General features: G+C 52.7%; 1 protein-coding gene across 1 annotated transcript in view; it reads right to left on the reverse strand.

The window, feature by feature from the left end:
• The window catches only part of EEF1A2 (eukaryotic translation elongation factor 1 alpha 2), a 13,667-nt gene extending 410 nt beyond the window's left edge, over positions 1 to 13,257 (reverse strand). Inside the window, exons 1-6 of the mRNA XM_005422159.2 lie at positions 13,042 to 13,257; positions 8,782 to 8,961; positions 7,512 to 7,808; positions 3,280 to 3,430; positions 1,609 to 1,865; positions 615 to 849 (exon numbers count right to left, since the gene is read on the reverse strand). Coding sequence (XP_005422216.1) covers positions 615 to 849; positions 1,609 to 1,865; positions 3,280 to 3,430; positions 7,512 to 7,808; positions 8,782 to 8,961; positions 13,042 to 13,185 — 1,264 coding nt within the window. The 5' untranslated portion in view covers positions 13,186 to 13,257. The remainder of the gene's footprint in view (positions 1 to 614; positions 850 to 1,608; positions 1,866 to 3,279; positions 3,431 to 7,511; positions 7,809 to 8,781; positions 8,962 to 13,041) is intronic.
• Positions 13,258 to 14,008: the final 751 nt, after the last annotated feature.

Genomic DNA, 14,008 nt, shown 5'->3' on the forward strand with positions numbered 1-14,008 from the left:
GAATGCCAGTGAGACACCAAGGCTGGGCTCTTTGGGAGGGTGGTGGTGGGATCAACACCCCCCTACTCATTAGCCATGTGCTATCCCTGCCCTTGGAGCAGGTTGCTGCAGGGACAAGCCCTGAGCTCTCAACCCTTGCTAGCGCTGATGCTCCCCTCTATTTAAATTACTGTTTTTTAAACTTAAACCCCATTTCTTCTCTGCAAGCTCCCAGCACTGCTAAAGCTTCCAGATATGCAACATCAGCCTGGTCTAGTTGGAGGTGTATTTGCCCTAGAACTCAAGCATGACACTTCCCAGCATGAAATGGTGGCCTCCACTGAGCAAACTTCCTTCTTTCTTCTCCTGACCATTGTTTTAGAGCAGAGAGGAGGAAATGTTTCTGTGTTCAGAAACTATCATGATTTAGTAACCATAAAGAAAAGGTCCTGTTGCTCCCAGAGGGAAAACTCAGCCTTTGGAAACCCAGCTCAGCAGCACATGGGGGAGCAAAAAACCATCCTCAGCTCCCTCCCCACCTAGCTGGGAGAAGCTCAGCATGCCTGGTGTGAGCTCTGCACCCACAGAGTCCTCACGCTCCTCCACAGGAGACCTCCAAAGAGCCATTCCCTTACCAAGGGGTGGGTACTGGGAGAAGCTCTCCACACACATGGGCTTGCCAGGGATCATCTCCACGATGGCTGCATCACCCGACTTCAGGGACTTGGGGTTGTCCTCCAGCTTCTTGCCGGAGCGCCGGTCGATCTTCTCCTTCAGCTCGGCGAACTTGCAGGCGATGTGTGCGGTGTGGCAGTCAATGACGGGCGAGTAGCCAGCGCTGATCTGGCCTGGGTGGTTCAGGATGATCACCTGGGGGACAGAGCAGTGTCATGGCAAGGCTGGGAGCTGGGGGATGGTGGCAAGTGTGGGAGTGTTGGGGGCAGGACGGTGGGGACGGATGGAGACAAGACATCTCTGCAGCCAGGTCATGGAACTCGGGGATTATTGCAAAGGGCCTGGGTGCAGGGCCCTGCTGGGAGCTGCCAGCCACAGCTCAGAGCAGGCCCAAGAGAGGGGTAGAGCGGATGAGAGGGTAAGAGCATAAAAGGGTAAGAGAGCAAAAGCATAAGAGAGTAAAAGGGATAAGAGAGTAAAAGGGGTAAGAGAGCAAAGTTCCTGTTACAATACAATAAATCTTCTGTGTTGAATATTCTGATTCTCACTAACCAATCTAGTACAATATACAAATTCTAGAGCATTTACATACAGCCTATAAGAATCACTACATGACCATACTGTGTTACATTTTAAACCCTAAAAACTCCTCTTTGGATCCCTTCTGCTGAGCTAGTAGGGTCTGCTCTGACCCTTGAGCCTGTCTGCAAGCAGAGGGTATTGTTTCATCAAAAGGGGATCACCTTCAGCTGTCCACACCATTGTCCCATTGTTCAGTAACTAAGGGATCTCAAAGCTTGTTCTCATTTCAATCTCGCCTATAGTTTCTATATTCTCAAAATCTTTTGCCAGGCAATCATACTTATAAGGCTTTCCTGTTTCATCTTCCCCAGCATCTGGCAGCTGGGGGATGGCGGCAAGCCAGGCGTGGTGGCACCACCAAGCCCCGCTCACCTGAGACGTGAACTGGGCTGCCTCCTGCGGCGGGTCGGACTTGCTGTCCCCACAGACGTTGCCGCGGCGGATGTCCTTCACCGAGACGTTCTTGACGTTGAAGCCGACGTTGTCGCCGGGCAGAGCCTCGCTCAGGGCCTCGTGGTGCATCTCCACGGATTTCACCTCAGTGGTGATGTTCACAGGGGCAAAGGTGACCACCATGCCAGGCCGCAGGATGCCGGTCTCCACTCGGCCCACGGGAACTGTGCCAATGCCTGCAGAGACAAGGACAGAGTGCAGCAAAATTCAGTCTGCTTGGTATATCCCTGGGCCAGAAAGTGCGTTCAGCAAAAGCAAGATTTCTACGCTGGTTGTCACCAAAGAACACGCTTGCTCCTTGCCTCATAGTGATTTTCAAGATCCCGGTGTTGATCTGCTGAAAACCCCCAACACTGGGATCTTGAAAATCACTATGAGTCCATCCTTCCTACTCAGAGGTTTTTTAAAAAATAAGTAACTCATAGTCAGAAAGTCCTGAAAAATCTGCATGTCTCAGAAGTTCTGCTGGAGCAGCCATGGCATGTCCTGCATGGAGGGCTGGGACATCCCAGCATGTGTGCAACAACACTGTCCACATCCCTGATGGCCACACCACCAGCTGAGACAGAGAATGAGGGCGGCTCATTAAATGACTGGGATCTTTTGCACCCTGTGTCGCCAGGAGACTTTGGGAAAATTCCCCTTTGGAGGCACGTGAAGAATGATTGAGAGAAACAACATTGAAAAGAGACTGAAGAGGTTGGCTGGACCCATCTGCTCCTCCACATCCACCCTGCTGCCTCCACCTCCCCTCTTCCCACAGTGTCTGTCCTCCCCAAGGACTTGCCTCCCAGTAAAACCAGATCCCTTTGCACCAGCTGAGCTAGGGGGGGACACAGACCAGCTCACCACCTTTCACGTTCACTGCGAACAACAGCAGCCTGCATTAAAAACCCAGCTAAAATGCCATGTTCAACCCCTGCAGTGCATGTGTCCTTGGAAAAGGGTGGGAAAGAGCTGGAAAAGTCTGTGCCCGCCTGGTCCAGCAGCCAGGGAGTCAGCAGTGCTGTCCACTTATGCCAGCAGGTCAGAGAGCTCACAGAGGGGTATTTATAGCTGAGCAAAGTGTCCCCATCACCTCTGCAGAGGGAAGGGGACACGTGTCAGCCACGGTGCTCCCTACATGGCTGGCACAGCTCGGCAGGAGGAGGTGCCAGTGATGGACACCAGCATTTGGGAAGCTCGGGCAGGTCACAGCCAAGCTGCCAGGCACCAGCTTCAGTGGCCCTCCCTGCTGGTCTTGTCTCTCACCTGGGTCACAGAATGTGTTTTGCTGTGTCCAACTTGCCTGGCCAGCCATGACCTCTGGGACACACAAATCTGCAGCCATTTTGGCATCGTGTGTTCCCTGGGGGAGAGCTCACAAAGCTGCTGCTCCTCTCTGCTCCCTGGGTACCTTTGGGCATGTCCACCTCCACCCCAGACAGCCCAAGCTCAAATGGGGTTTTTGCCCTGGAGCTATCACCCTCTTCTCCAACATTATGTCTGGCTTGAAGAGTCAAATCCCTCCAGTTTCCCAGCACCTGGAAATGTCATTTCCAGGTTTCTGTGGAATGAAGACTCCAGTTAAGGCAGAGTGGCAAGGCTCACCTCCAATCTTGTAGACATCCTGGAGGGGCAGGCGCAGGGGTTTGTCTGTGGGGCGGGTCGGGGGCAGGATGGTGTCCAGGGCCTCCAGCAGGGACACCCCACTGGCGTTGCCTTCTTTGCGCTCCACCTTCCAGCCTTTGAACCAAGGCATCTGGGGAGAGAGCAGCGACAGAGAACCATAGAATCACAGGATGCTTTGGATTGGATGGGACCTTAAAGACCATCTTGTTCCACACCTCTGCCATAGGCAGGAACACCTTCCATGAGACCAGATTGCTCCAAGGCCCATCCAACCTGGCCTTCAACACTTCCAACATGCCCTGGGTGTGCCTGTGCTCAGCGCCCAGAGGTAAACCCAGAGAGCTATCCCACCAGGACAACATCCATAAAGTCAGTCCTGCCAAGTCCTGGCTTTACCAGGGCTCTGGGGAGCTCCTTCCACTCCACCATCCCTGCAGGTTTATCTACTCCCCTTGGCTCAATCTCCCTCTCTCTCTTCTAGAAATGAGCAACACATCCATTAACAGGAGAAAAAGGATGGAAGTGGTTAAAGCCAGCAAACTCACAGCCCCCACTTCCAGCACCAACCCCTGGGCACTGCACCAGCTGCCTGGATTTCACCCTCCAGGAATGCTGCCTCCAGCACAGGGACCCCAGGGTCTGCAGCCAAGTACCAGCTACAAAGTGCTCAACCAAGGTGCTCTCCAAGGCAAGCCCCAGAGAGATGCTTCTCCCCACTCTCTCCTGCTATCACCCCTCCAGGGCCTGGATTCTAAACCCTGGCATGGGAGGGTGCTGCAAACCCGGCTGCCAAGAGACAGCATTGCTTTTCACAGATGTTCCATTCTCCTGCCTTAAAGTGGGTTTTGAAACTAAAAATTGCCCAGAAAAGAGGAAGAGAGGGGTGGAAATTGCTCAGGTACCATGGTTAAATGCAGGGAACTGCAGTGCTTTACTAGGGTGATGTTGCACATCTGGAAATTGTAGCAACATCTGGAGCTTGCTGGAAAGAAAAATTTAGTCTTGGGTCTGAGGCAACCCTAACACAACAAGCAGAGGTCAGAGTCTGCGAGGCCATTCCCCTGCCTCTGCGCAGAGAGGGTTAGACAGTATTTTCCCATTATAATGTCAAATGCTTTCTGTGTGTCCCAAATCCATCACACATTTTGTGGATGTGGCTTTTTTCCCTTAGCACCAGCACCAGTGGCACAGTGCCATGGGCAGGGTGGGCTGGGGTGAATCAAGACCCCCAGAGTGCCCCCAGCTTCACAGCCATCCCTGCAGGATGTGGCTATGCCAAGTCTGGTTTCCTATCCTGCAATCTGCACCAGCTTTGGGAAGGAGAGAAGGAAAGACAGGATGCAGCCAGGGAACTCAGCATGCATCCAAAGCATTCAGGTCAGCCCCTTCAGAGGGTCACGTCTGACACCACTTGTCTTTCCTGGTGGCAGTGGCAGGAGGAGCCTGAGGACACTTTTGCAGTGGGTTCTTCCCAGGGCACTGCAGCTCTCGCTGTGCAGCCAGACCCACAGCCAGGCACAGCTTGGCAAAATGAGAACTGCATCCAGGCAGTGAGGGAGCCTCATGTTGTGTGCAGGATGACTCAGAGCTTCCCCCACTCTGCTGGTGCATGGCCCAAACGCCAGGCAGGGACCTGTGCCAGCAGCTGCTGGTGGCCACCTGCCCACAGGCTCTGCTCTCGAGGATGGTGGCCACCAGGTACCCACAGCCCCCATCCCTCTGCCCCACACAGCTCTGGCACACAGGAAAATAACAACCTCTGCCCATGTCCCTCTCTCCAGGGGACTTCTGACATGCCAAGAATCAGGCAAAGATGAACTTACACACCTTCTGGGAACAAATCTCTGCAAAACCTCAGTATGGCCTCAGGGTGAAAGGCATCTGCAAAACCTGGTTTGTGCTGCCTCCTATGGCCACCCAAATAAAACCTCTGTCATGTATTCTCCAAATCTGCTCCCCAAAGAGCAATTCCTACTCCACCACTCCTATGGCAAAAGCCGGATCTGATCAAATCCTGCAGGCAGACAGGCTCCAGCTCCCCAGAATAACAGCTGAGCTCCAGCTCTTTAACACTCAAAGTTTATTTCACAGGGCAGTCGCCTTTCCCTGATTTTTCCCAGCCCATGAGCACCTCAACACCCCCATGCACACACCCCAGTGTTGAGGCTGCAGCCCCAGGCAACCACACCAGAGACTGGGAGTGTTTGGGTTGCAGCATCCCATGGGGTGAAAATCTCCCAAACCACATTGGACTGGCCCCATTCTGCCAGCTGGAGCATCACAAAGCTGCTTCACAGAACACCCCACTTCCCAAAAAGCTCTCAAATGCCAAACTTCGATGGAAGCACAGCCCCGCTGACATTTTTTCAGTTGGCCTTGGGATTCTGTGCAACAGGGCTGTGGGCTGGAGTCTCCCACACAGAGCCAGCTCCAGCCTGATGTACCACCACACCTTCCCTTGCTCAGAGGCAACGGGAGCTGCAGGGACACCATGGCTCCAATCCCCACTTTCTGATAAGTCCCCTGACAGACAGACAAGTCACTTGACTGCCTTGTGCTTCGGTGAAACCTGTCCAGAAATTACAAGTGAAAATAATCAGAGCTTTTTCAGGCAAGGAAAAAGAGAAGAGACATCTACACCAGGTTCCTGCTTAAGCTTTCCCAGAGATGGTGCAATATGAGGTGGAGGAGTCTGTCCCTCAATCTCTCCAGAAGAGCTCATGCTCTTCCAGACCAGATCAGGTTTTCTTCCCAATTCCCTAGGAGCCAGTTGGTTCCTTAGGACAAAGGAGAGAGTTGTTTCATGCCCTGCCTTCTCTCAGGCACCACATCACACTGGGAACCTGCCCTGAGACCCCTCTGCAGGAAGGGGGTCACAGAGCCCCTCCTGCTCTGTGCCTCCCCTCTGCTGCCTATTTATAGGAGAACTGTTCAGGATCATCTTCCCAGCCCAGCAGCTGCTGACATTTGGAGCCTGCCTGATTTGAGGCACTCAGGAACCACGGGGCTGGGTTTGGCATGGCCGTGGCTGACCTTTATCCCAGCTCTGCTCCTCAGGGAACAGGAATCTCCCAAGCACCCCAATAATTCCTTCCTTCCAAGCCATCCCAAGTGAGCTGCCTTTCCTGTGCATGGCAGGAGCTGTGTTTCATGGCTGTGTGAGTTTGCATTGCAGCACTCCCTTTCCTCAGGCCTGTGATCCCTGACCTCCCTCAGTTGCTGCTGGACTCGTGGATTGCCTCCCTCATCACAGAGCCCTGCCCTCACCCACAGGTGATGTCCTGAAGTCCCCCTAAGCATCAAATTTCCCATTGGTTTCACAAGAGATTCCTGGGGTGTCTGATCTGAGCAACTTGCTCAAGGTCACACAGAAGTCACCGGGAGAGCAGGGACCTTCCCCTGGCCAGAACTTTCCAGCCCATCATTTCTTTAAAAGACTAACCCTGAGGCAGCTTTTTCTCCAACAAAACCAGTGTCAGAATAGTTATGGGCAGCCTGTCTGCCAAAAACCTCCATCCTTCTTAAGCTGGTGTATGAAACGATGGCACGGGCCCACCCAGAGCGCCCTGCCTTTGTCTCCCCACCATCCCCATCGCAGAGGGAGTAAAAACCAACTGGAAAAGGAGCAGCCTCAAAGGGATGCTCTAGGGAACTGAGGTTTTGGCATGGGAAACGTGGTGCTTCCTGGAGAAAACATCACCTGTAGGAGATCCCAGCCCTGGAAGAGGAGGTTTGGCCATTGCAGTGACACAGAGTATTGTTGGAATAGGGGACCTGAGACCCAGCTGCCCTGTGGGAGCTGCTCCAAGCCTGACCCCAGATTGTGTTACTCCCCTCAGAAAACAATGCCCTAAAAACACACCCTCTGCTCCCGCTGAGAGTGACAATTGCTGCTCTAACGTCATCATGAGCTCTGACAAGGCCAAAACTCTGTTCTGGCCAATCCCAGCCCAGAAACAAAGCCAGACGGATCATCTCCTGAAGGTGCTCATGTTTAGCTGCTGGGGTGCCTGGCCTGGGCACAGCACCCACAAACAGTGAGCCCATCCATCCTGCCCAGAGCCGAGCAGAGCTCCATGACACATCACCTGCTGCCAGCACACCTATGTGCACAGCAGGTGCATGAAATGCTTGCAGAGCACAGAGCTCATCTCCAGCCCAGGTAAGGATCCTGAGGGTGGGGGGAGAAGTGTAACACAAGGCACACTTACATTGGGAGAGGGCTCCAGCATGTTGTCTCCATGCCAGCCCGAGATGGGCACGAAGGGAACTGTGGCCGGGTTGTAGCCGATCTTCTTGATGTAGGCGCTGACCTCCTTGACGATCTCGTCGTAGCGCTTCTCGCTGTAGGGGGGCTCTGTGGAATCCATCTTGTTGATGCCCACGATGAGCTGCTTCACCCCCAGGGTGTAAGCCAGCAGGGCGTGCTCACGGGTCTGCCCATTCTTGGAGATGCCAGCTTCAAATTCACCCACACCGGCAGCCACAATCAGGACAGCACAGTCAGCCTGGGGGAGAGAGCAAGAGAATTGCTGCACAGCCCTGGTGACACCCCAAAGGCTTTGAGCAGCTGCCAGCTGCTGATCTGCCTTAAAACTGACCCAGCTGTGCTATTTCAGACTTGCCAACCCCACACTGTTCTGCATTGTGGGTGGGAAACCAATGTGGATCCCTCCTGGACTCTGACCAGGACCTCATCTTGATCATCTACAGACAAGGTTTTATTTAAAACCCTGCTGAAGTCTTGCAAAAAACCTCCCTGGGTGATGGGTGTGACTCCAGGAAAGGAAAGTGTTCCCTAGATTGCTTTTGTACCAAAACACACAGCAGAAGCTGCCTGGGTTTGGCAGAAAGCCATGCCCAGTCCAACTGGTAACTCAATGGAAATCTCACTGGGCATGCAGTGGGGTTAATTCAGCACCCATCAGTCACAGGTGTGTCTGATGGGACAGGAATGTCCCACGACGAAATGAGGGGAAACCCCCCTACTCAGCAAGGGTAGGCCATTGGGTTTGGCAATATAATGTGGGACAAAGACAGCTGTTTGAGGAAAAGGGAGGACAAAATATCTGTGGAGTCTCCTTTATCCAGTAAAACCTAGTGTATTGGAAGTTTCTTGTATATCTCATCTATCTGAGGCTAAAATGGTGTGGAGATGCCCTCACACAAAGGCCTGTAGCTCACAGCACCCCAGCACCAGGCAGGCCACATTCATCCCACCTTCTCATGTGGGTGGAAATGGGGAGGAGAAACCACCTCTTTGTGTCCAAAGACACCCAGGGAAGTGCAGGACCATGGCGTGCTGGGTGCCCTGGTGCCATTCAGTCTCTTGGCTGGACCCTGTTGAACACTCCTCCATGTCTGCTCTCCCAACTCCCCACCCCCAAAAGGACTGCAACAGCTCCTGCACGACCCTGAGCTTGTGAACAACCCCAGCCTCCCCCCTCCAGCGCCCCACATGCCCTGGGCCCCATCCCTCACCTGGGAGGTGCCGGTGATCATGTTCTTGATGAAGTCCCTGTGGCCAGGGGCGTCAATGATGGTGATGTAGTACTTGGTGGTCTCAAACTTCCACAGAGAGATGTCAATGGTGATGCCACGCTCGCGCTCGGCCTTCAGCTTGTCCAGCACCCAGGCGTATTTGAAGGACCCCTTCCCCATCTGGCCAACACAGAGGCAAGAACTGGTGAGAAACCTGAGCCCACAGCACTGGTGATGGCCTCCCACCCTGCAGGGCACTTCCCAAGCTCACACAGGGTCACACCGCAAACATTTAAAATTCCCTAAATTCAGGATCTATCAGTGGTCTATTACTAAAAAATACAGGTGAAAGGAGATACTGTTCTCAATATGTTTCTCAGCAGGATGCAGGAGAGGCTGGAAGAAGAGCCATGAAGTGAATTTGGGAGTGGGGCTGGGTGGGCAGGAGTGGAGGCAGCAGCCCATGAGGTCTCCTCCATGAAACACTCATCATGGTTTTGCACTGCTGCTGGAAATCCTGTACAGAAGCATGGAAAGCTGCTTCTTGTCACACTAAATGTCTCTGAGAGGATATTTATATATTTATCCCATTTCCTAATGCTAATGTAGTTATTGAAAAATGTGAGTTTATGAGATTTATTTTATTTCCCATCGAAGAGATGCACACACAGGGACGTGGTCTAGTGGTGGGTTTGCCAGTGCTGGTTGGACTCGATGATCTTAGAGGGCTTTTCCAACCTAAATTATTCTCTGATTCTGTGATTTTAATCCATGACTCAGACCTGTGAGGCAGCTGGTTAGTGGGAAAGGGCATTGCTACGTGAGTGAGCCCAAAACCGGCAGGGGTGGAATGGGTTAAAATAAAATGAAATGAGAGATGGTTGCTATGCGCAGAATAGAAACGTGATTGATTTTTGCCACAGAGTGTGCAAATTCACAGGAAAAGCTACTGTGAGCTGCAGCCAGACCAACTGTCATTGCCAAATGGCCAAAATCTCAGCCAACATTGTAATGCAGGAAATCACGCTGGGGGAGATTAGCTCCAGTAAATCTTTCTGCCCTGTGATAAAGCACATTCCCTGGTAAAACCACGGCGGCACTTTTGGGAGGCCCTCTCCTTTGGGCTGGAGCCCTTTGACGTCACTGCACCAGGGAGAGCTGGATTTCCCTCCAGCCTGGAGGTCATGCTCGCAGTCTGCGCTGACAAAGTGGAGATGGGGCAGGACAAACCCACCCTTGCTGCCCACACTGTGAGCTGGGGCAGTCAGGGGAGCTTGGCCAAAGCAAGGGGTTTAAATGGGCTGCAGCCATCAGCTCTTGGCCTCAGATACAAGGAGGTTTTAAGGGAGAGAAAGGAATTTAGGTCATTTGCAGATGATTTTGTGGTCTCCTATTATTACGCAAGGTCAGAGCTGTGATATCCTGCTTCCTTCCTTCCTTCCTTCCTTCCTTCCTTCCTTCCTTCCTTCCTTCCTTCCTTCCTTCCTTCGCCCCACTGCAATCACAGTTTCTCCTGGCCCATTATCAATCACCAGTCAGAGGGAAGCACTTCCTGATGGCAGGTACTGAACACTCCAGGGATGAGCCCCCCCAGGAAAGAGAACACAGCATCCCACCCAAACCTGCCCTGCCCACACCCTGCCCGGGGGCTGGTCTGCTGCTCTGCTCCATCTCCCACACTCCAGCCCTGTTCCCAGCCAGCACAAGGAATTAATGGTGACAGCCTGTTTCGTAACCGCTGAGTGCTGCGATGACTTTGCAGCTTGCTCCGGAGGATTAAGGGCAAAATCCTAAAGCCAGGGGCAAGACTTCCCCTCCTCAGAGGGGAGGCCAGGTCGAGGAGCTGATGCCCTATCTCCGCTGGGAAGCTGTGAGCTCTCACTGGCATGGAAAAATCCAGAATCAAGTCTCTGCTCCTCAGCATCTTCCTGACACTGGATTTAGCAAGGGGGTAGAGGAGGAGCTTGGAGGTTTTTAGAATCACAAAATGGTTTGAGGGGGAAAAGATCTCAAAGATTGTCTCATTCCAACCCCTCTGGTGTGGACTGGGGCACCTTCTACTAGACCAGGTTGCTCCAAATTCCATCCAGCTTGGCCTTGAACGCTTCCTGGGATGGGGCCAGATTAACCCTTTCCAGGGCTCACATCAAACTCCCCCTTCCCAGGGAACGGGGAGGAGTCATCAGAGTGTGCTCATTCACTGCTGGAAATGGAGACACAGCAGGGAATGGTGCATTTGTGCATTGCATTAATAATGGGCTCTTCTCGGGCAGGAGGTCAATCAGCACATCCCACAGCCTCTCCCCCATCAGCAGCCTACTCCCTCCCTCCTGGATGGGGAAACTGAGGCACAGAGCAGAGCCCTGGCTCTCCCATGGCAGCTGAGTGGCAATCAGCACCTTCTTGCCATCAGCCATGTCCACACACACAAAACCAGCTGCTCATCACGTGTGAGACCCCCCCAGAGCTCAGCATCACACGTAACGTGAAGACAAACGAGATCCTTTATTTAGCAAACAGTTTCCCTCCTTTCACGGAGTGTATTCAGTTACCCAGGGCTGGTGTTGAAAAACCCAGGGTATTATCTAGCTCTGCACAATACCTTCCCTGTTCAGTGCCAGAAATAGCCTGAATTTCCCTCATCGAACCCCAGTGGAGGGACAGCTTTCTATTCGGAGGCCACAAATACTGATTATTTAATTTTTTTAAAAAACAGAACAACTCTTCTTTCAAAGATACTGTTACCTCTGCCCTTGAAGCAAAAGGAAAAAAAAAACAAAAGAGAGAAATCCTTGCTCTTTTCTCTTAAATAAAATAACTGACCCTGGGGTTTTTTTGTTGGCCTTTTGGGTGCACGCAGGCCTCCATTTCCTGTGAATGCCACCTAATGGAAGCAAACCCTTCCCCAGCCCTGCATCAGAAAATGGAGTCTGTAAGCTCAGTCAATAGGCTATTAATAGCAGCCTCCGGTGCCCGCGGATCCTGGCAAGGCAGTGAAAGTGCCTCTTCAATTAAAATCACTGCAATCACATCGACAATATCCTCACCATGCCTTATCTGATCTTGTAGGTAAAGGGGGAGAATTTGTGGAAGGATATCAGCAATCATTTTAAACCAGGGGAGAGGGATAATTCTGTATGAAGGAAGAGGCTCTTTGGCTTAAGGATGCAAAAAAAAAAGGCTGAAAGTGAGGCAGGAAAATAAGGGATTTAACTCAGATGCTATCAGCAAATGAAAAAGGTTAAGGCAGACAGACAGAAAAATGTGAAATCAAAAGTAGCAGCTCTGTAAATCACTTTTTTTTTTCAATTAAATGTGAGATTTTGACCAGAAAAAAAAATGGGAAAAAAAAAAAAGTAGGGATATCTGCATTCCCAGAGCGATGACGACAAGCCATCTTCTGAGTGACAGGAGCTGCCCTATGGATAACACAGCCAGGCTGTTCCTGGCTCACCCACCTCTCTAGAATTTACCATCATTAATTTCCCAGCACTCCCAATTGACATTTTTCTTCCCAAGACTGTTTTTTTCCTCTTTAATCTTGGTGTTTGCCACATTACAGGTATCAGGTGGTGCTTTGCTGTGTGACAGTTTCTAAATGCATGCATGATAAAATTGTTATAAAATGCCATCATTGCAAGGGTCAAACAAAAGAATTTCACTTCAATGTTCATATTTCCAGCCAGTTTTCTATATCATAGGCTGCCAATCACACTACACATCAGACCACCTGCCTGAGGAAAATGGGAATGAGGTTTTTCAACCGGATCAAATGAGTGGTCCAGCTGATGCTGCACCTTGTCCCCAGCAGGCACTGGAAACTGATGCTTCAGAGTGAAATTCAGGCAGCCCTGACCCATGCAGGGAGGGATTATCAGGTTTTCCCCCCTCACACACCATATTTAGAAGGAATTTCATGCCTTGAAGCACCACGGTTTGTGGCTTTTCCAGAATCCTAGTGATTACTGCATCTTGCAGACCTCGGCGTGCCCCTGCCCTCATTAACAGCCGGCAGCAGGGAGTCCCCCAGCTCCGGAAAAGAGGGTGGCCAGCGCCCAAATGGCCTATTTTCCCAAGGCCAGAGAAGTCGGGAGGGCCCAGGGGCGCAGAGGGAGAAAAATAGATGGGAACAAAGGGAGAAATGGAATGCAAGAGAAGGGCAGCACCAGCAGAAGGGGAATACTGCCTGCGGGATGCTGGCGGGGATCAGCGCGGAGCATCCCCGCGGGTGGGAACGCGGGGTGGGGGCGGGCTCCTCACCTCGGCAGCCTCCTTCTCAAATTTCTCAATGGTCCGTTTGTCGATGCCCCCGCATTTGTAGATGAGGTGCCCGGTGGTGGTGGATTTCCCAGAGTCCACATGCCCGATGACGACGATGTTGATGTGCGTCTTCTCCTTCCCCATGCTGCTGGGCTACGCGGGGCTGGCCGGGGCGGGCGGCGCTGGGGAGGGCGGTGGGAACGCAGCTGCCTTTTTTTGCAGCTCTGGGTCAGAGCCAGCCCCCGGAGGAGGCCAGCCGGGCTATTTCGGGCTGCCACGTCCAGCCTCCAAGTCTCGGCAAGACGCCGTGTTAATCGGCATCTTGCCCTCCGCCGCGGAGACCCCCAGTTCCCAGGGCTACGTCATCGATGCTTCGAAGGTGCCCTTCCCTCCTGGAAAACCTTCCCGACGCTCAGGGGTGCTCCCACTGCTGCCTTCTCGCTCTTTCCAAACCCGAGGGCATCTCCTGCATGCCCTGGGAGGAGCCGAGGGTGCCCGTCCTCCCGGGCTGCCCCCACCGCTCCCCAGCTGGGCACAGTTCAGGTGACAACAGAGTGTCTGCAAAACGGGGTGGACAAAAATAGCCCTCGCCTGCTCCCCCGAGCGGGGCTGGAGCAGCGGGGCTGCCCAGGGCTCCTCTGAGCCTGCACTTGGGGGGGTTTATTATATTTTGCTGGATGGAACAGAGGGAGGAGGCTAAAAAACGCAAACGGATATATCCGGGGAGCTGTCCTGGCATCTCCCGGCGTTGCCATGGCTCTGCAGCTGCACACAAACCGGGCACAATTAGGAGCTTTAATCTGACGTCTAATAAAATCCAATTTCACGAATCTGCCCGTAGAAGTAAAGGAGGTCAGGAGGAGTTTGCTGCTCTAATAGCGATTCAGTCATGCGGGTGGGAACATTCCCAGCGAGAAGCTTCCCTGGGCAGCAGGAGCGGCGGCTGTCCCGTCCCTCCTGCCCTTGA

Source organism: Geospiza fortis, unplaced genomic scaffold (assembly GCF_000277835.1).
Source record: "Geospiza fortis unplaced genomic scaffold, GeoFor_1.0 scaffold188, whole genome shotgun sequence".
NCBI classification, from domain to species: Eukaryota; Metazoa; Chordata; class Aves; order Passeriformes; family Thraupidae; genus Geospiza; species Geospiza fortis.